The 22,018-nt window shown below is 42.5% G+C and overlaps 3 protein-coding genes across 5 annotated transcripts; 2 read left to right on the forward strand and 1 right to left on the reverse strand.

The window, feature by feature from the left end:
* Positions 1 to 111: 111 nt before the first annotated feature.
* cldng (claudin g) lies at positions 112 to 1,641 on the reverse strand. Its single transcript, XM_060861062.1, has 2 exons — positions 1,502 to 1,641; positions 112 to 857 (listed from the first exon to the last, which is right to left on the reverse strand). Exon 2 carries the CDS (start codon positions 835 to 837, stop codon positions 208 to 210), a length of 630 nt encoding a protein of 209 aa, XP_060717045.1. The 5' UTR covers positions 838 to 857; positions 1,502 to 1,641; the 3' UTR covers positions 112 to 207.
* A 521-nt stretch (positions 1,642 to 2,162) lies between these two features.
* Positions 2,163 to 12,997, forward strand: znf654 (zinc finger protein 654). 2 transcript variants are annotated; one of them, XM_060861059.1, is made up of 9 exons: positions 2,163 to 2,341; positions 4,969 to 5,114; positions 5,284 to 5,365; positions 5,515 to 5,650; positions 5,767 to 5,969; positions 6,076 to 6,212; positions 6,590 to 6,728; positions 7,289 to 11,186; positions 11,876 to 12,997. In XM_060861059.1, the coding sequence occupies exons 1-9, from the start codon at positions 2,228 to 2,230 to the stop codon at positions 11,884 to 11,886; spliced, it is 4,866 nt and encodes a 1,621-aa protein (XP_060717042.1). In that variant the 5' UTR covers positions 2,163 to 2,227; the 3' UTR covers positions 11,887 to 12,997. The 2 variants fall into 2 exon arrangements, with proteins under 2 accessions (XP_060717042.1, XP_060717043.1); XM_060861060.1 differs by lacking the exon at positions 2,163 to 2,341 and having other exon boundaries at positions 4,991 to 5,129.
* Positions 12,998 to 13,236: 239 nt separating this feature from the next.
* Positions 13,237 to 21,881, forward strand: arl13b (ADP-ribosylation factor-like 13b). Of its 2 annotated transcripts, none has more exons than XM_060860875.1 (11): positions 13,237 to 13,522; positions 13,667 to 13,745; positions 16,324 to 16,394; positions 16,573 to 16,822; positions 17,143 to 17,248; positions 17,399 to 17,601; positions 17,744 to 17,858; positions 17,965 to 18,127; positions 18,450 to 18,566; positions 19,066 to 19,134; positions 20,720 to 21,881. In XM_060860875.1, the coding sequence occupies exons 2-11, from the start codon at positions 13,687 to 13,689 to the stop codon at positions 20,794 to 20,796; spliced, it is 1,230 nt and encodes a 409-aa protein (XP_060716858.1). In that variant the 5' UTR covers positions 13,237 to 13,522; positions 13,667 to 13,686; the 3' UTR covers positions 20,797 to 21,881. The 2 variants fall into 2 exon arrangements, with proteins under 2 accessions (XP_060716858.1, XP_060716859.1); XM_060860876.1 differs by having other exon boundaries at positions 20,899 to 21,881.
* Positions 21,882 to 22,018: the final 137 nt, after the last annotated feature.

Below are 22,018 nucleotides of genomic sequence, written 5' to 3' on the forward strand. Positions count from 1 at the left end.
CACAGTTTCACCAATTTAAATGAAAGGGTAGGTGGTGCCTCAGAAAGGTCTCTGAACACAACACCACCATCTACTGGATAAAAAAAGTGTCACTCACGGCTGCTACCACAGTGAAGGTAAGATTTTTTATTTACAGAAATAAAGCATACACTTAAACTTAATTAAAAAAAAATAAAAAACAAAAGCATGTCGGTGTTAAGCATAAGCTCAGACATAAGCAGCATGTGCTCTGCTTGTTTGAGACGTCGGTTTATAGTGGATTGCTTGCCTTCCTCCACCACTCGGACAAGAACTGCACATAAGCCCACCGCCAATCATAGTTAACGCAGCAGCCCCCCAACAGATAAAGATGGATGCCCCAAGCTCCCTCTTTTGTGACTGGGCCACCAAAGGATTGTAGAAGTCTCTGATAACTGCATTTGCCATCCAGCTGGGGGGTACAAGGCTCAGAATTCCTGCAATGAGAAAGAAAACTCCAGCTGCTGTAGCTACCCTGGTCTTGGCACTGCTTTGCTCCAAGCAATTTGTGCACTTGTTTCCAGCTATGCTAGCAAGTATGGCCACCAGACTGACCAGCGGCGCAATGATGAGAATGGCCCGAGAGGCCTGAAGGTCTGAAGACAGAGCCAGCATCGAGTCATAAACCTTGCACTGCATTTGGCCGGTGCTCTGAACCACACAGGTCATCCACAAACCCTCCCAGACAACCTGCGCTGTAACAATGTTGTTCCCGATGAAAGCAGTCACGCGCCATAGTGGAAGAGCACAAGCTAGGATGGTTCCCAGCCAACCCAGCACTCCCAGGGTGGTACCCAGCATCTGGAGCCCTGCAGACATGGCACCTTTTCAGACTCGATCTGGAAAAGGAAGACAAGTGATGAAGTGAATGAGTGAATGCCAACTTCATGTTCCTTTTAAAATGAAACCAGTTGCTCAAGGGTCTTATAGTGCACATCAGAGAGACCACACACACACACCCCTGTTGTATACAAACATCAAAAGGTTAATGCCACATTTTATGCAGAATATATTCAAACAGCACCTGGGATCGAGGAGTAGATTGGGACGCTGATGGCAGAGTACAGAAATCTCATTAAACTGGTCATATGCAGGGTAAAAAACAGTTACAGGTGAAACAGGGAACTACTTCTATAGATTTGAGAGGCGAATGAACATTTTAAAGGAAAGCATACAATCAAGTTAAGAGTTCTGTCTCAGTTCCAAGGAAATATAAAAGATTATTTTTTGGTGTTGGTCTTTTTTTTGTAAATAGTGGTGAATAAAATAGTCACAAAATCAATTGCATGAAATCATGGAAGACAAGATTGTTCAAACTGAAAGTATTTACATTCGTCAATTTGTCAGTGTAGATGATAAAACATTTTTTACACTTGGGTCTAGAGAAAAAAAAAAATAAAAAACATGATAATTTTAAAGTTTTTTTTTTCCCCTGATTAACACTCACTGAAACACTAAAACATCTATGAAGGCAACAACTCACCTAGAAGTTTTGACTCGTTTAAAATACCAATAAAATCCAATGAATAAAATCATAAACGCTGCAAATACCTATTAAACGTTAAAGGCACTAAGACCACAGCAGAGTAAAGTAACGTCCAGCTATCACAGCTTATATAGGCCTGATGGGGCATTATGCTAATTTCTCATCACTGATTGGTTAATATATAAACTTAATTAAGTCACGTGACGACTACAATCATGTGATATAGAAGTCCCTAGATGTAAATAAAATGAAAGAAAAGTCAATTAAAAATGGTAGAAATGCTGTGTAATGTGTAAGGTTACAGGATTAAAAACGTTTAATGCTAAAAATAAATAATTTTTAAAATACATGTTCTTATATGAGTATATATATATATTTAAAAAAAAAAAAAAAAAAAAAACATTGCTGATCAATATTTTAATAAAAACGAAAAGCTGTAGTTTATATAAAATAGATCTGTTTTTATTTTATTTTTATTATTATTATTATTTTTTTGGGCCAGATGTAGCCAGAAAAAAAATTAAATCCCCTCCGCTGACGAATCAGAAGCGCGGATTTATATCGCCGACGTGATTGACACGAACGCGGTCCAATAAGCAAACGAATCAGCTTGAGCTGTTGACAGTCCGTGGCCCAATCGGAACGCTGGTATGACCCGTCACGTTCGGTTGAGGTTAACGGTAGCGGCTGTATGTGTTGTACGCGCTGGGTTAGACAAGCAGTATGGCGGAAGAAGAGAGTGAATTGGAGTTGGACAGGTTTAGAAAAGAATTACAGAGTTTGTTAAACGACGAGTGCGGACTGCAAAGCAAGTCGTATTGCTCGAGATATTGCGAGGTGAGACAAAGAGAGAGAAAAAAAACAAACCCACGCACACTGACATATTTACATTAGACAGAGAAACAGAGACAGCAAAGCTAATGCTAAAGCTAATGCTAATGCTAATGCTAAAGCCTTGATTATCCAAGTGTAGCTTTGCTTTGCTTTGGCTAAGCGTACTAGCATACAGGCTAGTTAGTGTGCTAGTGTGCTACTCTGTGGTAACCGTTGTCAGCAGAGATTCTTCCTTTACTGTGTGTGTGTGTGTGTGTGTGTGTGTGTGTGTGTGTGTGTGTGTGTGTGGGGACTTCTTTTAACTAACGTATCTATTTCTTTCAGTTCGAGTCTGTTCTCACAGGGTTGCTTGTGAATCCCGACCAGTTAGCACTGATGCTAAAAAAGAAAAATAATAATTAGTTCAACTTTAGCGGTTTTGTATCAAGCTAACGGTGTTAGCATAGCATACTAGCTGCTAGGTTGAAAAACAAAACAAACGAATCGTAGCTACATGAACTGTAACTAAGTAACTAACTAACAAAAAAAAAGCAAGCAAACTTGTTATATAAGTGATGTAACGTGTAACGCGATATGACGTATGAACCCAAATGTGCATTTTGGGTACGTTGGGTTTGTTTCGGTTTGTTAGCTTAGCCGTTGTGTATGTTGTGTTAAAGAGTCTTCACTTCATTACACACTTCAGTTTATTCACTATTTAGTGCACACTGGTGACCCAGTGACCGCTGAAATGTTTTGTTTTGATGCTTGTAAAATCTTATCTACTCTCTAAGCTCTTGTGATGTTTCAGTGTCGCATTAAAAGCAAACAGTTCACTTTGTTGATTTTCCGTGAAGCTTATAGTCATGTTAAACAGCCACGTTTTGACTTTAATATAACTTTAAACCGACACCAATTAATTCTGGTTGACAAACACTCCCTAACACACCTGTGTTAAGGAGTGTTTGTCAACAAGAATTAATTCCACAATGGTTTGTTTATCGTTTTTTTTTTTTTTTTGTTCTTCACAGGCGTAGGGATGTGTGATATGAAGATGGATATCGTAGGATGATAGAAAGATGACTTTGGGTAGATCTGTCCTCTGTCGTCTATACGTAAAAATTCACTTTTCAGCAGTAGAATAAAGTCATACGAGAAAATAAAATAAATAAAAGTGTGGATTAGTGTGATACAGAGTGAAACTAACAGGCAAGAGCCTATTGGAAGATGGCAGAGACACTCATTTGTAAAGTACAAGTCGTGAGTTCTTGCGGTTATTGTTTACATTCAGGAAACGTTTTTCGTTAATTATAGAAAAAGTGTGAAATATGAAATTAAATAAAATTGGGGCATAGAAGCCTTTATCACCACCACGTAATACATTACAGCACAGTGGAATACTTTTCTTTACATATCCAAACTGAGGAGGTTGGAGTCTGAGCACAGGGGCAGCTATGAGCGCCTCTGTAGCAGGGAGGGTTAAAGGCCTTGTTCAATTGCCCAAAAGTGGCAGCTTGGCAATACTGGAGCTTGAAGCCCTGACCTTCCGATCAACAACCCAGAGCCTTAACCACTTGAGCCACCACTGCTGGCGTATCTTATATGTAAGATATCTTGTCATATGTATATCTTGGTAGACATTGTTTCAAGATGTGAAATAAATAGTTTTGTTAAATAAAGTTCGGAGGCTTGTTATGATCTTTGCGATGTTTACAAATGACTGAGATGAGAGAATGTCTATTACCTTCAAAGTAAACATCAAAGTAAACACCCCATGCCCCTCCATCAAGGATGGATAAATCAGTAGCCCAAGTGCAAGAACATTTTATATCAAATTGCATAATTTCATAATTGCATTAATTTTTACGATAGCAGCTGCCAGCAAAAGTAGAAGCCCTACATGTTCTCGACTTTTAAGTCATTATTTATATGTTTAAACAAATTGGTTTGTTTGTGTGTTACTCATGGCTCACATCTTTATTTGTAGGCATGAAAAGAAGACGTGCTGAGTAAAATAAAATGCAGCGCAAAACTGATCCGTCAATAACAATAGCTAAAACAGCATTAGGAATCGTCATATACGGCAAGCCATTTTGGGGAAGTGGTAGCTTAGTGGTTATTGTGTTGGACTACTGATTGAGAGGTGGCTAGTTTTAACCCCGGGTCACTAAGCTGCCAGTCCTGGGCCTCTGAGCAAGGCCCTTAACCCTGAATTGCTCATCTGTATAATTGAGATAAATGTAAGTTGCTCTTGATAACTTATATGTAATAAAGTATGAATAAAATAAGGTTTTCAGGGCCGTTATCAGTCCTCTTTAAAGGATCCATGTGAACTGTTTCATTCAACAGTGTGTGACTGTAGCACAAATGTACAAATTGGAAAAATTGTATGATCCTATTACTTTAGTATCGCTAGCAATAAGGAACTGAGGATCATGACACCCTTATAGCTAATGCTGAAGTTAAACAGTGTGGTGAAACTATAATCTGAAGTCCAGCAGGATTCCAGGATTGGTTTTAAACATTTGTCTTGTTACTTTTCTTGTACGCTTTTCTTCCTATTTTTTTTTCCCTCTTTTTACACTCTGTACTCATCGTATCCGCTGCTTCTCCTTGTTTCTTTGTTTATTTATTTATTTATTTTTTTTAAGCTGGTCGTGGAATACACAAGCCGATGGCAGGTGCCTCTCCCACAGCTGCAGGTCTTGAGGAGCGCCCTGTGCGCGTTTGTCCGTGGTGCAGCCTCCTTCCCGTCTGATTGTGAACACGTGCGCTACACTCTGAGCAGTCTGGCTCTGTGAGTATAAACTCTGTGAGTTCTGTGTTTGAAACTTTAAAAAAAAAGTTTGGCTTTTACTCAGTTGTACTTTTAAATTATAAAAAACCACAATTATGTAACTCAGGAGTGAGGGGTTTGGGTGTGGTTGTGAAAATCTATGAATAAGAAATGTATTACATTATCACAGGAGCGTCTTCGAGCTGCTGCTGTTCTTCGGAAGAGATGAGTTCCCCGAGGACCCTCTAAAAGATATTCTGGACTCGTTTCAGGTAATTGCATCACCTATAACCTTTAGAGATTCCTGCACAGGGAGTGTTATTAAAATTGGTTTTAATTCAGGAATTTCAGACAGTTACGGTTAACGCACCGTAAGTTACAGGATGACTTTCCTATCAGTCTTGTGCTTTTCTGTGCGTAGGAATGCCACTCAAGTCTAGTGCGGTACCAGAATGTGTACCTGCTGCAGGTTATACACGTCATCAGAGACGGAGGGCCTTGGTCGAGTCCTGTACTGGATGGAATCCTGAAGGAATTTGAGCAACAGCAAGAAGACGGTGTGTTCTGTTTTCATTTTGATGTTTGCTTGTTTTTCTGTGAAAAACTCTGAACGCAACAAGGGAAACATTTTTTTTTTTTTTGCCTCTTTGTAACTCCTCCGTTTGCTCTTCAGTGGATCGCTATCTCAGCTCTGAGGTGCCCATGTTCTTCGAATTGCGTGTGCGTTACTTGCTAGCCTGCGAGAGGATCCGCGAGGCCATGGCGTTAGCTCTAAAGTGCAGTCAACACCAGACAGCTGGCCGTCTCCTGTTCTTTAAGCAGGCCTACCTCTGCTGTCTCTGGAAGTCCTCTCAGCAAGAACGCCTCTTCACTGAGGTGTGGTGTGTTCACGCTCTCTGTTCACGATTATTTCACAACGATTCGATCGTAAGGTAACGCTTTTTTATTTCCTTTTTTTTTTTTACTTGTCGTTCTTGTGAAGATGGAGGAGATCGACGGAAAAGATGCCGTGGAGATCCTCTGCATTGCAGAGAACGAGGAAAAGGACGAATTGCTCCTGGAGCTCAGTAGAGGCTTCCTCTTGCAGCAGCTCAAAAATGGAGACATGTATTACCTTTGGTAAGTCCCAAAATATTTTGCTTTAGCCGCAGCTCAGACCTCAGATCAGTCTTGGTGGTTGGTGGTGGTTTCCAAAAAACATCTCAGTCGACTTATTGTAAAGTAATTAATCACAGATTTCCATCTTTATGGATTTACAGTTGTCCTGGTTGTAAATAAATAATGTTATCTTATATTTCATATATATATATATATATATATATATATATATACAGACGTGTGTGTGTGTATATATACAGACGTGTATATATATATATATATATATATATATATATATATATATATATATATATATATATACGTATATATATATATTACACTTTGTTGGTGTAAGTTGCATCATAATTTTATCTAACGAATATTCTGGCTCTCCTCAGGGATCTGGTCTTCATATGGTGTAAACTGTACCTCAGAGTGAAGGCCAAGGAACACTTTCTGCAAGAATGCAAACTGTTGCTCCTGTCAGCCACCAATGCGAAAGCAATCTTCCCGTTTATGAAGGTGATCGTGTCTGAGGTATGTAAAGACATAATCTATGCAAAAACCATGCTACTGCTGATTTCTCAATTATAAGCTGGTGATTGTCAGTAACTAGAGCTTACTGTAGAACATTAGAGTGTTCTACAGTAACGGCTCGTTTCTGGGGACCTGCACTTCGTTTAATCAGGATAATCTATGTTTAATAACAATGTCCATAAGGAGAAGTTTGACATTTTATGGAAAGACTGTCAACATTTTTTATCAGGAACAAGGGTTTGTACTGTCAGCTTCTTAGTGTCTGAGACTTTGGTGAAGGGCCAGAAGTTTTTAGGTGCTGCTGTAGCTGTACTCTGGAAGAGACTAAGACTCGTTTCACAGATGTTCCACAATATTAAATGTAACTATAAGTAGATCAAATGTGTGGTGGTGTGTTTCTTAACTAATGCAGCTGTTTGTGTTGTAAGTAGAAGAAAAACGGTTGGTTGTTAATCGTGCCTCTATAATAGCAAATTACTTATTCCTTACCTATATACATAAAGCCTTGCTTTGCTTTGCCTTTTGTCATATTCTTATTCGTTTATCTCTTCTGATTTCAGCATTTGGGCAAAGAAGGCCTCACATTTTGCATCGAGCTCTGCGCCCAGGCCCTTCAGACTGATCTCAAGAACGACCCGGCCACCAAGTCTCTCCTCTACAAAACCATTGCGTACCTGCTTCCCAACGACCTGGAGGTCTGCAGAGCCTGTGCGCTACTCGTGTTCTTCTTGGAGCGCACTGTCGACGCCTACAAGACCGTGTTCTTCCTGTACAACCACCCAGACCTGGAGTACCACCTGGACTCCAGTCCCGTTGGGAACAACGTGCGCTTTGAGGTGATTCAGATTCTGAAAAGGGGGCTGTTCTTTGACCCTGAGTTCTGGAGCCTTCTGCACATTAAAACGAACTGCCTGAAGCTCATGAGTGACGAGGTAGCCAGAGCCGCCCTCTGCGAAATTATGGAAGAGGAAAAATGGGCGCCTGGTTACTGCGTCCGAGAGCACTGCAAGTGCCGCGCGGAGCCGGAAAGGACCGTCATCAGGCAGGAGACAAAGCCTGGTAGTAGAGACAATCAGGAATCTTTGACAGTGGAAAATAAGGTCAGGAGTCCTTCTGGCGAACCGTCTTCCGATGCTCCTCAATATAAGAAGAGAGGGAGGAAACCAGGGTCACGGCTCACAAAGAATCTGGAGCTGTTTCCAGTCCGGCGTTCCTTCAGGCAGCTGGATTTGGCACAAAATCATGCCAGACAGCCGAACAACAGATGTCAGAGGTTCCTGACTCGGCAGGCGGAGAAAAATATTCTGAAACGCAGAGGCAGGAAACCCCGGTGGCTCCTGGAGCAGTTAGCTGCCATGGGAGAAAACAGTGCTCCTGGGCAACGGAAGAAACCAGGGAGGAAACCAAAGCTTTTCAGTTCACTAAAGGACATTTTAGTTGACACGCCGGTCATTGAAATCACGACGGAATATTCCTACCCCGACAACGAAGTTGAGCTGCCCATCGACGTTCATGAGCGGGTTGCGTCCAAAACAACTTCTTCCACAGCGCAATGTTTTGAGCAGCCACAAACAACGCCTTGTATCAAAACTCTGAACTCAATCCTTCATTTACTTGCAGAAAAGTCTCCTCATTCGAAGGAAGGACATGATGACTTTCAGCCACAGGATGTTACAGTCATTATTAGAAAATTCCACACCTATGCTAAAGTGCCTGATGAAGAGGAAAGCCCTTCGCTTAATCGCCTTACGGACACTGAACTGTTAACAGCTCAACATGCCGAGAAACAGGAAGACATTCAGTCTCTCGAGCATGTAAAGAATCCTATCGATCCGGCGGAGGGGTCTAAAATGACCTCACCGAGTGCTACTGTAACACAGGAGATCCCTGGTGTTAGTGATGAATCTGACCTCCCGTTACTTTTGCCTGTTGAGCAGGTTCTAATCCCTGATAGCAAAATCATTACAGAGGCCGACGCTCCCAAAGATCATAACGCTAGTCTTGCAACTGACAATATTCAAACGCTGGAAAACACCCATGATGTTTCTAATCTCGGTGACACACCAGACGACGCTACTGATGTTATTTGTATTACGTCTGAAAAAGAAACAGATATGATTCCTACCTCTGAAAATGCACCTAATACTACAACCGAACTTACACCCCAATGTAAACTTTCTACCCCCAAAGAAATCCCGAACACTCATGAAAATCCACCCAACATCGAAGAAGCTGCTGACACCTCGAATAATGTGTCTGCAGATGAAGTTCTCAAGACTCCTGCTGCTATCGCAGAATCAGCGAAACCTCAAGAACCGACATCGCAGCAGAGCGCAGAGGCCGAGCCGTCTCTGAACAGCAGCTCGTCTCCTGTTTGCGCCGCTCAGACTGCTGCGCAACCCAAACACCAATGCAAGCTTTGCAATAAAAATTACGAGGCACCACTAAGTCACGCTTTATGGCATTACAGGACGGACAAGAAATGCATGTTCTGCAGCAAACTGGCTTTGACACGTGGAGCCTTGCAGCATTTCCAAAAGCACATAAAAGAGTTGAGCAGGGTCGAAGGTCTGCACGAGACCAAGAAGTGCGAGGATGTGCCTGAAGGGACCAGGAGCCCCAGCCAAACTATTCCAGAGTCTCCGCCAAAGAAAGCAAAGCCCGGATTTGCACAGATCAAGTCAAGACTGCTGATGAGACTGAAACTGACAAGGAAAGCTCAAACTCAGCACGAGGTGGAGAAAAGCTCCGATAACGGTGGACCACCCGTGAACGAGGCAGACACAAAAAATCCAACATCAGTACCGGAGCAAAAAGAGAGCAGCGTGAAGGATGATAAGCAGAGTGTCCCACAGGAGGTGATAAGATACCTAACAAGAGGATCAGTCAGAAAGTCTGAACACAAGGGACGGCTGCGTCAGATGAAACTAGGCAGGAAAGCGAAGGCTACAAGAGCGACGGCAGGGGGAGATTGGTCAGGACCCAAGGACGCTTCTGTTCACAGGGTGAACGGAGTGATTAGAAAAAAACGAAAGACGTGGTGCCTTCAGCAAGAGAGCAGCCTTGCAACTGAGAAAAACCTGCTACCACCAGGAAAAGAAGAGAATAAGACCGATGCAGAGAGATCGGAGAAGACGGTCAGGAGTCATAGAGTTAATTACGATATCAGGACCAAAACAAACAAGACGACCAGCAATAATATCGAAGGGAAAAGTGAAAATTGCGCAAAAGCAAAGGTACTAGAGGAACTGAGAGTGAAAAAGAAAAAGCACGACGAGGATAAAGCTGACGTTAAAGCAGCGAAAAAACGAAAGAACGAAGAAGGTCTTTCATCTGTTAATTCGAGAAACACCGCGGAAGAGAAGAACTCCTTTCCAAATGTGGAAAAACAGCAAACGAGAACCAAGGACGAGTCCAGCGAGACTTCCAAGGTGGTGCAAAAGAGGAAAATCTGCAGCACTCCTGCAGTCAGCTGTCCTATAGACGGGTGCACGTTCCAAGCCATGCCAGGCCCGGTACTGTCTCATGTTCTCATACACCACCCGGGTGACACGAAAGCCCTCGAGTTCTTCTACAACCTTGCCACAAAAAAGTGTCTGTTTTGCGCCAGAAGGATTTGGACTCCTCAGCATTTTTTCGACCATGTTGTGTCTCACCGAGGGAACCTCAAACACCCGTGCTACCACGTGTCCTGCCAAAAGAGGTTTAAAACGCGGATGGATGTGGGTGATCACATGGAAAAGGACCACAATCCTCTGAAAGCAGGATGCTGCTTCCCTGGGTGCATGGTGCAGTCTGCCAGCCTTAAAGACTTGTACAGCCATGAAAAGAGTCATTACAAGGCATTTATACTGAACAAGGACAAAGCAGTGGACAAACCCAGCCTCAGATCGGCAAGAGAAAAGACTTCTCCAGAAGCAGCAGCACAACAGACAGCCGAAAGCATAGGGACGGAGCCTGAAACTCTTCCACCTCTTCCACCATCTCCTTGTCCTCCTCTTTCTTCTCCTCCACCACCAGGTGAAATTACGGGACAGACAAATAGCCCGGCGCCTGTAAAACTAGAAGACGAAAAGCCTTTGATGTTAAATAAAAGTATGGTGAACTACGGCAGCAAGAGCTCCCGTCTCGTCAACGGTCATGCGGACCACGCACAAGAAAAAAGCACTAAAGCGGCCCCCGCAGTTCCGAAAGAGCAGGAGCCGAAGTACGAAAAAGTGGCGGTCAAGCCGTTCAGCAGACTTCCTCCTTCAGCGTACCTGGACGAGCTGTACCTTAGCATGCCCAAAAAGTGGAGGGGATCCCAAGCGTGTACCAAAGGCTCTGAAACAGATGACGTCATCCCCATCAAGAGGCAGAGCTGCTCTCGCTGTAACGCGGCCTTTGACTGCGAAGAAGGGCTGCAGCTACACCGGGAAAAATGCACATCTCTCTTTGGCTTCGATTCAGATGACGAGAGTAAGTGCAGTCTGGAAACGATGCGAATTCTATAAATATCCATTTTAACATCATAGGACGTTTTGGCCTAAAAATATAGGTTTCGTGTCTGGGAAATATTTTTAACACCTTTCCTATTACCACACGTTTACTTGCCACTTAATCTTTTCTTTTGTGTTTTTATGTAGCATTTAGGGAAATTCGAAAATCTTTGTGCTAATCCGTAACATTGAAATTTAAAAAATAAATTACATCACAACAGCTGAATTACTCGCATGATCACAAAACATGAACAAGCTTTGATTTTATCAAAGCATTCAGCAGGTGTTCAAACAGTAAGCACCGAGTTATCATCAGCAACGTAACCCGATAAGTATGTTCAGCCGTGGTCTCTATAGTTTCATGTCATTTCTATGGCACGAACTTGCCACTTGAGCATTATTTGCGGCGGACCCCACACATCACTCACTGCCTGCAGCCATGTTCTAAACCCTTATTGCAGATTGTTCAGTATACAAGTTTATCCGTGTATCCTGTTTATTGCATTACTCTGGCAAGATAGCGAGAGTTTGGGTCACTTGGGTCATTCAGCAAATTTTTCTTCGCTGTTAACGTTTCAGTGTAAACTCACTTTAGATCTTGTAACGTAAACAGAACCGAAAGCTGTTTACTGTGTTTCTTTCTAACTTCTAAATTTCCACTTTTCTCAGATGCCTTCTGAAGAGTGGGGCCCGGTTGAAACGCTGCTGCGAACATTCAAAAAGAATAAAACCTCGACGAAAAGGACCATTTTTTAAATAAAAGAATGCGGGAAGCGGAGCTTGTTTGACCGCCCGGACACGTCCCTGCGTCAGTTTCTTTACAATGAGAAATTTGATCGTAAAGGACGACTACAGTAGAGACTCATCTGCTCCGATCCCAGACTTTGTGATGCAGAATATCACCTCCAATCACAGACACCACTGTGGATTAGCAAAGTGCGCGCGGGTAACGAGCTAGCGACCGTGCAAATTCTCTTTTTAAAGATTGCTGCAGTATTTGATGAAAGATGTAACTAGGTTTTAATGGTGGAGGTCATGAGGATTCTGCCTCAGCCTTAACTGTGATTTGAACTTTTGCTTCAAGACGGGTTACGGCATAGACGTAATTGCAACGGCAACGAAATCTGGAAGAATTCCAGCACATTTTTGGGGAAAAATATCTGGTTATTTCTTAACGTTGTGACAGATTTTATTAACACTTATTCTCTCAAATTCAGCCATCTCTCGTTTCTTGTACTCCACTGAGGAAACCTGTTGCTCAAGAATTTAGATTTATCTAAGGATTTGTCTCGCACGTACAGTATCGATGCCACAGGAGACGACTCGAGTCTTGCCGGCGTAACGAAAGATGAAAGACGAACAATCAGTGTTTTGCTGAAAATTTTTAATGAGGTAGAGATAAAAAAAAAAATAAAATTATGTATTAATCTATCTTAAAGCAGTTTTGAAAAGAATGATGTGGCAGTCACGCAACCTCTTATGACATTAATGTATATATGTTTCTAAAACCCTTCTCTCTCCTTCACTCAACCAGCTAGAACGAGGAGAATTAAATGTCTCAGAACGGAGGCATGTGTCTGAACTGTTCTACACCAGAGCAGTGATTTACTAATTTAATTTATTCTCTTTTTTTTTTCTTTCTTTTTTTTTTTTTTTTTGTATTTTATGTAAATGTTTGAAAAGTTTGGACGGTATATAATTGGGATGGGTTAATACAGGGGGTTTATATATCAAGAGTTTTTTTCTGGCCTACAAAAAAAAAAAAAATAATTAAACATGTATGAGAACAGAGTCGAATTTTCTTGGTGTCTATGTGGGGGGGGAAGAAGAGAGCGCATGCGCAGTGCTATTCCTGCTCTTATTCATTCCGTCCACTAGGGGCGTTAGCTGCACATAACGGTTTATTTTGTCGGTTACGTCTCAAACCGCGAACTAGTGCACTAGGGAGTCTGTTACAATGTAACTCACTAGGGCACTATTTAGGCACACTAGATAGGCTGGTAGCGCGCTATTTGGGACGGAGCCTTTGATGAAATCACGGCCGCAGCCGTAGCAGCCGGTGGCGTAAACAAAAAAAATCGTAGTGAACGCATTAACGCACAGCTGTCTAGTAAAGTTACAGTAAAGTTTACTAAATAGAGCAATGTTTGGTTGTAAAAAAAGCTCGTTTTGAGTTAATCGGCTTGGATATATAAAAGGATTTGTAATACCTACGAACAAGTAGCTTGCTAGCTAGCTAGCACAGGACGCTATGTTAGCCTTGTGTTTAATTAGCCGGATATTATGGGATGTACACGGTCTGATCTAGTTGCACACGTAAGTAAAGTAAAGATGCTGTGGTTTTAAAATGATCCTGTGCTCAGAATGTCAGCCCTGTTTAGCTCAGTGAGTTAACCATAACAGTCAAGTCATCAAGCCTCAGGTTTCACAGGCTGATTGTAAGAGACGTGACGTTTCTAGGTCCATGAGATCGGACTGTGATGTTCAGTCTGATGGCGAACTGCTGCAGCTGGCTGAAACGGTGGAGAGAGCCTGTCAGGTGAGTCGATCCACACTTTATCCACCTGATTTACTTCACTACGCACGAGTATATAATTGACTAGCTAGGCTTTTGGCGTTGTCATGGTAACAGAAACGCGTGTGCGGTGCTACGGGTTGCCAACATTTTTCATGGGGAAAGTAGCTCGCGCCACTTTTTCTTAAATTTGCATATTAATTAAAAGCGTTTCAATTAAGATTTATTCCCATAGCGCTTTTAACAAACGTTGACGTTGTCTCAAAGCAGCTTTACAGAACATAAACATCAAACACAAGGTTATTATAAAGATTCCAATTCTACAAAAATGCTAGATTAATATTAGATCTATTCAAATGTGTTTGTTTTTATCCCCAATGAACAAGTCTATGGTGAATGAGGTGAGGAAAAGCTCCCTTAAATGGTGAAGGAAGAAACCTTGAGAGGAACCAGACTCAAAAGGGGATCCTCATATGGGTGACACCGGAGGGTGTGATTTATAAACATACGATCACGAATCAGGATCAACGTCATATTAGAATTCAAATTAAGGGCACTGAAACGTAAAATAATGAATAAAATACAATACAGTTTTATAGGGATGTGAAGCAGTAAGTTTTTATTTTAAAAATAGCTTCATTCTGACACACAAATCATATTTGCTTAAAGATGCGTGTACGACCAAACGTGTATTTACAAATCACTTTGCTTTCTGTCAAGAACACTGACAAAAAGAAGTAAATGTTGTAAATGAAAAGGTTACTTGCTTTTATACATCTCGTCTCTCTATCTACAAGAAGAGAGTTTAAACTGAAACACAAGGGTGGGACACGGAGGAAGGATTAATGATGGGTCATTGGGAATGATGAGTAGTGATTGGTCTTTGGGGAGCGATGGTAATGGATGATTGGTTGTTGGGAAAAGTTGTCATCGGTGATTGGTCATTGGGAACGATGGTGATCGGTGACTGGGAACGATGGTGATCGGTGACTGGGAACGATGGTGATCGGTGACTATGAACGATGGTGATCGGTGACTATGAACGATGGTGATCGGTGACTATGAACGATGGTGATCGGTGACTATGAACGATGGTGATCGGTGACTATGAACGATGGTGATCGGTGACTATGAACGATGGTGATCGGTGACTGGTCACAAGCGCAACACAGTGTGGCTTTACACACTGACGGTGAGTGAAATTAATTTGCTCTCTCAACTCGTATAAGGATAGGCACAGGCTCCCCGTGACCCGAGGTAGTTCGGATAAGCGGTAGAAGATGAATGAATGAATGAACTCGTATAAGCGAGCGTGGTGTCATATCGTGTATAAGACACCTGAAACTTCAGAGAGTGCAAAAAGTTATCTGATTTACTAGCTATATACCAAAGGTGTCACCAACACCTTGGGACGTAGAGTTGGCTCCGAGGTGGGGGAAAAATGTGTGTGTGTCCCGTTTTAGTGCTCATGCAGCCTTTTCTTGACTGACAGGACCACAAGGTTTGGTGTGTTATGCGTACAGAGGCTTTTCTGCTCACCAGGGTTGTAAAGAGTGTTTGTTTGAGTTGCCATAGCCCTCCTGTCAGCTAGCGTTAATCAGCCCGGTGTCTTGTTTTATGTGAAATTCTAACAACAACCCTTCCACGGTTAGTCATCAAGATCGAATTCTGATGTTTGACGCACAAATTACCCAAAGTATTGACCTGTGTCGGTATGATTTAACGCATTGCTCTGCATTTCGGTGTCTTTTTGCCTGAGAGCAACGAGTGAAAGAGAGCAAACCTCTCTACATGATTAGAGTAGGCATTCTTATGACGTGTCAAATCCTCTCTCTTTCTCTTCACACGGATTAACCTGAGTTTGGCTCTCACTTTATAAAGGACCTGATAACCAAAATGCATCGTTTACATCTTCTTTTCTCCAACCCACCTGTAACAGATTTACCCAGAAATGCATAATACTTGTTAAAGCTGAAACGTTTTATATTTTCCAACGTGTGAGTGGTTTCAGGACAGAGGATTTTCCAGTGTTTTTGGTATTCTTATGAACTTCAAGAGAGACTTTTTTATTAGTACACATGAATTCAGCACTAATTCGTGAACGTGAAAGTAACACATGAAAGGATTTGGATCCTAACGTTTTCCAGAGTGCGCTCCATAATAATGGTTTTGAGCAGCATTTGTCCTTCAGCGCTCATCCCTGAGCGGGATAAGTTGGAAATCCCTGAATAATCCCAGCGTAGCAGGGTTGCCCTGAGGACAAGAGGAACAGGAGCGTGTTTTGTTTTGCCTTTTGCTTAGTTGAAGGTGCAGGAGAGTACGAGGTACCCAGCAACTCACTGTGCTTCTTTAACAATCAATGAAGTCCTCCTGGCTACAGAGGACGGTCATTTGGATAGGGCGCTTGATGTCTTTGTGGCGCAGGTGCCGCAGGTTAGTATCACCGAGAAGATGCATCTGTTCCTGAGCGACTAATTATATGGAGCTTTTTGCAGTTTTTCAGATCTGCTTATCACATCTTGCAGCTTCAAATGTGTAAAAGTAACAGTTGATGCAGTAGGTGTGTGTGTGTGTGTGTGTGTGTGTGTTTTGGTGGGTACAGGAAGGTGACGCTGGTAATGGTGGGACTGGACAATGCTGGGAAAACTGCCACAGTACGGGGCATCCAAGGAGGTAAGTCCAACACCAATAATCCTTCACAGATATTTTTCTATTATCGGATTAACCCAACGTTTTTAAATCAATTTTAACGTTAATGATGATTAGAAGCGATTGGTCTGAGTGTTTCTTCTACATCCGGGCAGTCAGAGAAGTATATTTAAATGTAGCTGTAAATATCGCTCTCCCTCAGAGTGTCCTCTAGATGTGGCTCCAACGGTGGGCTTCTCCAAAGTGGACTTAAAGCAGGGCAGATTTGAAGTCACCATCTTTGACCTCGGTGGGGGGAAGCGGATCCGGGGCATCTGGAAGAACTACTACTCCGAGTCGTACGGTGTGGTGTTTGTGGTGGACTCCAGCGACGTGCAGAGGATCCAGGAGACCAGAGAGACCATGGCAGAAGTGCTGCGGCACCCTCGTATCGCCGGCAAACCCGTGCTAGTGTAAGTCAGAGTTGTTCTGGTGGCCCGTGGCGGTCGTTACTTGGACAATTTTTTAGTATAGTATTTATATGATGGTCAATTATAAACCGTTGCAATGCTCCATCGTAATATTTTACTTCAGTAAGCATCACATCCACACCAGCAAGTACTGACATGTTGAATCATCCACTCGATGTCAAATTCCCCCTCAGACCCTCTTAAGTGCAGGTCAACACGTGTTTGTAACATCTAACACTTGGCTTTGTCACTCACAGCACTCTTTGTTTTGTGTTATGGTTATTTATTTATTTATTTATTTATTTTCCTGAACTGGCTCTCAGGCTGGCCAACAAGCAGGACCGAGACGGTGCGATGGCTGAAGCTGACATCATCGAGAGTCTGTCACTGGAAAAGCTCGTCAACGAGAACAAGTGTCTCTGTCAGATCGTGAGTCTTTCACACAATAAGTCACAATCACTCAGACGTTTTAGCAGCCATATTATGTTACAAATGCTGCCTAGAATTGATCAAAGTACTTCTTTGTGTTTGAGAAAGGATGAAAAAAAGTATTGACGGAAATCCGGTTTGTGTTATTAGGAACCGTGCTCGGCCGTCCTGGGCTACGGTAAGAAGATAGACAAGTCCATCAAGAACGGCTTGAACTGGCTCCTGAACAACATCGCCAAGGACTACGAGGCGATCACGGAGCGCGTTCAGAGGGACACGGCCGAGCAGCGCGTACAGGAGGAGCAGGATAAGAAGGAGAGAGCGGAGCGAGTGAAACGCATCCGAGAGGAGAGGTCTGTTTTATTAAAATAAATAATATGATTTTATATATATATATATATATATGGAGATGTTTCTTTATACACATTATGTTAGGACAATCCTCATCCCCATTATGTATTAGACACTTAGACATATATATATTTACCCCCATAGAGACAGACAGGAGCATGAAGAGGTGGAGAAAGCAGGCAGGCAAATAAAGGAGGAGGAGTCTGAGGATGCTGATATGTCCAACCCATTCCTGCCAATCAACCATATCGTTGCAGAGGTAAGTTTTCTGCTCAAGCAGTGACGCACTTAAACAACCTAATAGTTTTCTTCATCATGTTTGTGTCAAAGACTCCAACTAGTTTTGTCCCGGTTTGTTTCTTCAGAATGAAAACAAACTGAAAAAAGAAATGGAGACGAAAAAGGAAGGAGAAGAGCTCACGGAGGACGGCGTCCCGGAGCCTAAGAGCAAACAGGAGGTGGAGGAGGACGAGGAAGAACACGACGAGGAAGAGAGCGAAAGACAGACGCCAGAGAGCCCTGAATCAGGTCAGTCTCTCTTCAGCGTGATTGCTCCTTCGCCGGACTAATAATCAGGAGTATTAAGTAGTTTTTACAGAGTGATTTGATTAGCACAAGTGGCCTCATTTGTATTCCAGTGTTTTTGCTTTAAGGTTAATGATGGCAGTCTTGTTTCCGGGAAAACCAAAGGCCTAGACTATATATAATTAGCTGTCGTCTGAACGACGTCTGAAGTGCACTAATATACATAATTGCCCAGAAACTCCTTAATCACTCAAATGAAAACTAAAAAAAAAAAAAAAAAAAAAAAAAAGCAACAATCTCTAACACTCGGAAATGAACTTTTTAGGTCCGACAGACCAGACCAAAAAGAAGATAAAGAAAATACGTCTCAAGCGGAAAAACCGAGTCGACCCTCTCATAACGGACGACGCAGCCAAGAGCCCGACTCCACCCTCCGCACCCGGTAACACAATTCTCCCTCATCTTTATATGTAAAAACATAAACGCATCATTTTATGCTTATTCGTTGTGTGTGTTTATAGCACAGCGCTGCACAATTCTCCAATCTGATTGGTTAGGAGGTGTTGATTGGTGTTGAACAACAGCAGTTATGAGAATATTTCTACTTCCTGTTTCGCTCCGTGTCTGTTCCGCATCTCCAATAAAAACGTCACCACGTCAAGGATCCTACGACCGATCGTCGTGTACTTGTGTATGATCCGTGGTTGTTGTATATAGCATACCAAACTGATGTACAACTTCTGACCAATCAGATTCGAGCATTCGTCTGCGTTGTGTGGTGTTAAGGAAGATTATAAGATCTTTTTAAATTTTCCATTCCATTCCTTTTTTTTTTTTTATTTATTTCATATTTTCTACTTTCCTAAATGTTCTGTAATGCACTGACAGTGTCCCTGCCTGCATTAAACAGGTTTACGATATGGTTTTATTTCTGTTTGTAGTTGGATGGGCTACTCCCAAAGTTTCTAGACTCCCCAAGCTCGAACCTCTCGGAGATACGAGGCGTTCTGGTAACTCTTTATTTCTACCCCACCATTTCCCAGTGTGATCATCATCATCATCTTCATCATCGTGAACTACTATCTCGTTCCCTAACCAGTTGTTCTTTCTCTAACAGCGTGTCACCCACAAGCGGTCTGTCACACATTCACTGAGCACGCTTCAGCCTCACTCTGTATCTCACCATGCTTTCAGCGTGCATGCCTACGACACAGGAAATCATCCCTCTACTAATCCCCCTTTTTTTTTTTCTACTGTGAAATGTTTCTCTACTTTTCGGTGTGGTTTCTGGTTCAGACTGTATAGTATGACCATGTGTTTAAATGCTTTTAATGCATGTCAGGGCAACTGGACTGTACTTTTATTCATGTGCCATTGTTCCACTCAAAGGCACCAAAAGGAGGATTTCTCAGTTTCTACTAACTGACCATCATGTACTCTACCAGGTGTTTCTCTTCTTCTCTTCTCTTCTCTTCTCTTCTCTTCTCTTCTCTTCTCTTCTCTTCTCTTCTCTTCTCTTCTCTTCTCTTCTCTTCTCTTCTGACTATCATGTACAACAGGTGTCTCCTCTCCTCTTGTCCTCTCCTCTTGTCCTCTCCTCTCATCCTCTCCTCTTGTCCTCTCCTCTTGTCCTCTCCTCTTGTCCTCTCCTCTCCTCTCCTCCCCTCTCCTCCCTTCTTACTATCATGTACTCTAACAGGTGTCTCCTGTCCTCTCCTCTCATCTTGTCCTCTCATCTTGTCCTCTTCTCTTCTCTTCTCTTCTCTTCTCTTCTCTTCTCTTCTCTTCTCTTCTTACTATCATGTACTCTAACAGGTGTCTCCTCTCCTCTTGTCCTCTCCTCTTGTCCTCTCCTCTTGTCCTCTCCTCTCCTCTCCTCTCCTCCCTTCTTACTATCATGTACTCTAACAGGTGTCTCCTGTCCTCTCCTCTCATCTTGTCCTCTCATCTTGTCCTCTCATCTTGTCCTCTCATCTTGTCCTCTCATCTTCTCTTCTCTTCTCTTCTCTTCTCTTCTCTTCTCTTCTCTTCTCTTCTCTTCTCTTCTCTTCTCTTCTCTTCTCTTCTCTTCTCTTCTCTTCTCTTCTCTTCTCCCCCTTCTTACTATCATGTACTCTAACAGGTGTCTCCTCTCCTCTTGTCCTCTCTTGTCCTCTTCTCTCCCTCTCCCCTCCCCTCCCCAAGAGGGTCCACTTGTTTTGACAGACTGTAGGTAGTGAAATGATCAGGATATACTTTATTAACATCTCACTGCAGCGCCGTGTGTTGAGTGCATCATATCTTATCCACTCGACCCGTTACACCAACAGGGCTGGAGCAGGTTTAACACTTTACTCTACATCGTACACTACCGTGTTCAGTTAATGCTGAATTTAAGCTGAAATGTGATTTGCTGTCATGGCGTTTAAGGTGCAGTTTGTCTTTTTAAAAATAAATCAATAAAATAAAGGATTTTAAAGAAATTATTTATTATTGCTTCCAAAATTGGAACTACGATGATAAAAAGTTATATTAAAAAAAAAAACAAATACAAACTGCTCCTTTAATAGGGTGACTCTCACTAAAGTTTCTTCCGTCGATCTTTCCTATTGGCAGATTTCTATGGCAAGCCCCTCCCACCTGTAGCAATTAGACAGAGACCAAACGGAGAAACCCATGATGTCATTTCCTAGCCCCTCCTTCTCCTCTCCCCATCCTCCCAAAAGGTTTGAGATGCTTCGTCTCCACCAATCACGCTCTGCATTTTTTTTCTTCTCATTTCTCTCGTCTCCAAGCCCGGGCCGTGTAAATACGCACCAATCACCAGCCAGAGTCAGCGAGAGGAACCAATCAGCTTACTCTGAGGGATCACGTGACCGACCGAGGACAGGAATGCTACAAAGAATTTTGGATCATTTGAAACATTCAGCTGTGACTGAATTCGGACCTACATTACAAAAATGAAGCCGTTTTATTTTTTCATCCAACGACGAAGCATTATAATCTTAAATAAAAAGATTATAGTGTTCATCCAATTAGATTAAAGAGTGTCTAATCTTTATTTTTAACTGAATCACATAACTGTGAAATCTGTGCTTTTTGGAACAGGACACTTTGGCATATATTAAGTATCACTACAACTGTGCTGAACAAACTCAAACTGTATCGATTAGACTTGCTCATTTTTTTTTTTTTTTTTTTTTTTTTTTTTTAACATAGACGTCTTTTCAGAATTTCACCGGTTTTCATCTTCAACGCTGTCAACAACTTCCACATTGTCACCAGCAGAGAAATCACACAACATACTTTTAAAGGAAAAAATCACCCTGAACGTCTTTCCTATTAATCTTGAGTAATTAAAACCGTGAGCTTCACTCGCAACGAAGATTTAATTTGTATTGAACAGAAACAGGGGGGCACGGTGGCTTAGTGGTTAGCACGTTCGCCTCACACCTCCAGGGTTGGGGGTTCGATTCCCGACTCCGCCTTGTGTGTGTGGAGTTTGCATGTTCTCCCTGTGCCTCGGGGGTTTCCTCCGGGTACTCCGGTTTCCTCCCCCGGTCCAAAGACATGCATGGTAGGTTGATCGGCATCTCTGGAAAAATTGTCCGTAGTGTGTGATTGCGTGAGTGAATGAGAGTGTGTGCGCCCTGTGATGGGTTGGCACTCCGTCCAGGGTGTATCCTGCCTTGATGCCCGATGACGCCTGAGATAGGCACAGGCTCCCCGTGACCCGAGGTAGTTCAGATAAGCGGTAGAAAATGAATGAATGAATGAATGAACAGAAACATATAAACTATTTTATCAGCCTGTTGGTCTGTTTGCGTACATTAATCAGGATTCAGTCGGACTTCCTGACGATCATGGGTAACATCTCTGTACTTAAAGCGAGCAATGCAGTGCAACGGCGCTTTA

Source organism: Tachysurus vachellii, chromosome 24 (assembly GCF_030014155.1).
Source record: "Tachysurus vachellii isolate PV-2020 chromosome 24, HZAU_Pvac_v1, whole genome shotgun sequence".
In the NCBI taxonomy this organism is placed as follows: Eukaryota; Metazoa; Chordata; class Actinopteri; order Siluriformes; family Bagridae; genus Tachysurus; species Tachysurus vachellii.

Bases quoted from the DNA above. Each gene is read 5' to 3' on its own strand.
- cldng (XM_060861062.1), bottom strand. From the start codon at position 837: ATGTCTGCAGGGCTCCAGATGCTGGGTACCACCCTGGGAGTGCTGGGT.
- znf654 (XM_060861059.1), top strand. From the start codon at position 2,228: ATGGCGGAAGAAGAGAGTGAATTGGAGTTGGACAGGTTTAGAAAAGAA. The intron at 2,342-4,968 runs GTGAGACAAAGA...ATTTTTTTTAAG, and splicing joins ATTGCTCGAGATATTGCGAG to CTGGTCGTGGAATACACAAG. The intron at 5,115-5,283 runs GTGAGTATAAAC...ACATTATCACAG, and splicing joins ACTCTGAGCAGTCTGGCTCT to GAGCGTCTTCGAGCTGCTGC.
- arl13b (XM_060860875.1), top strand. From the start codon at position 13,687: ATGTTCAGTCTGATGGCGAACTGCTGCAGCTGGCTGAAACGGTGGAGA. The intron at 17,859-17,964 runs GTAAGTTTTCTG...TTGTTTCTTCAG, and splicing joins TCAACCATATCGTTGCAGAG to AATGAAAACAAACTGAAAAA. The intron at 18,567-19,065 runs GTAACACAATTC...TTCTGTTTGTAG, and splicing joins GACTCCACCCTCCGCACCCG to TTGGATGGGCTACTCCCAAA.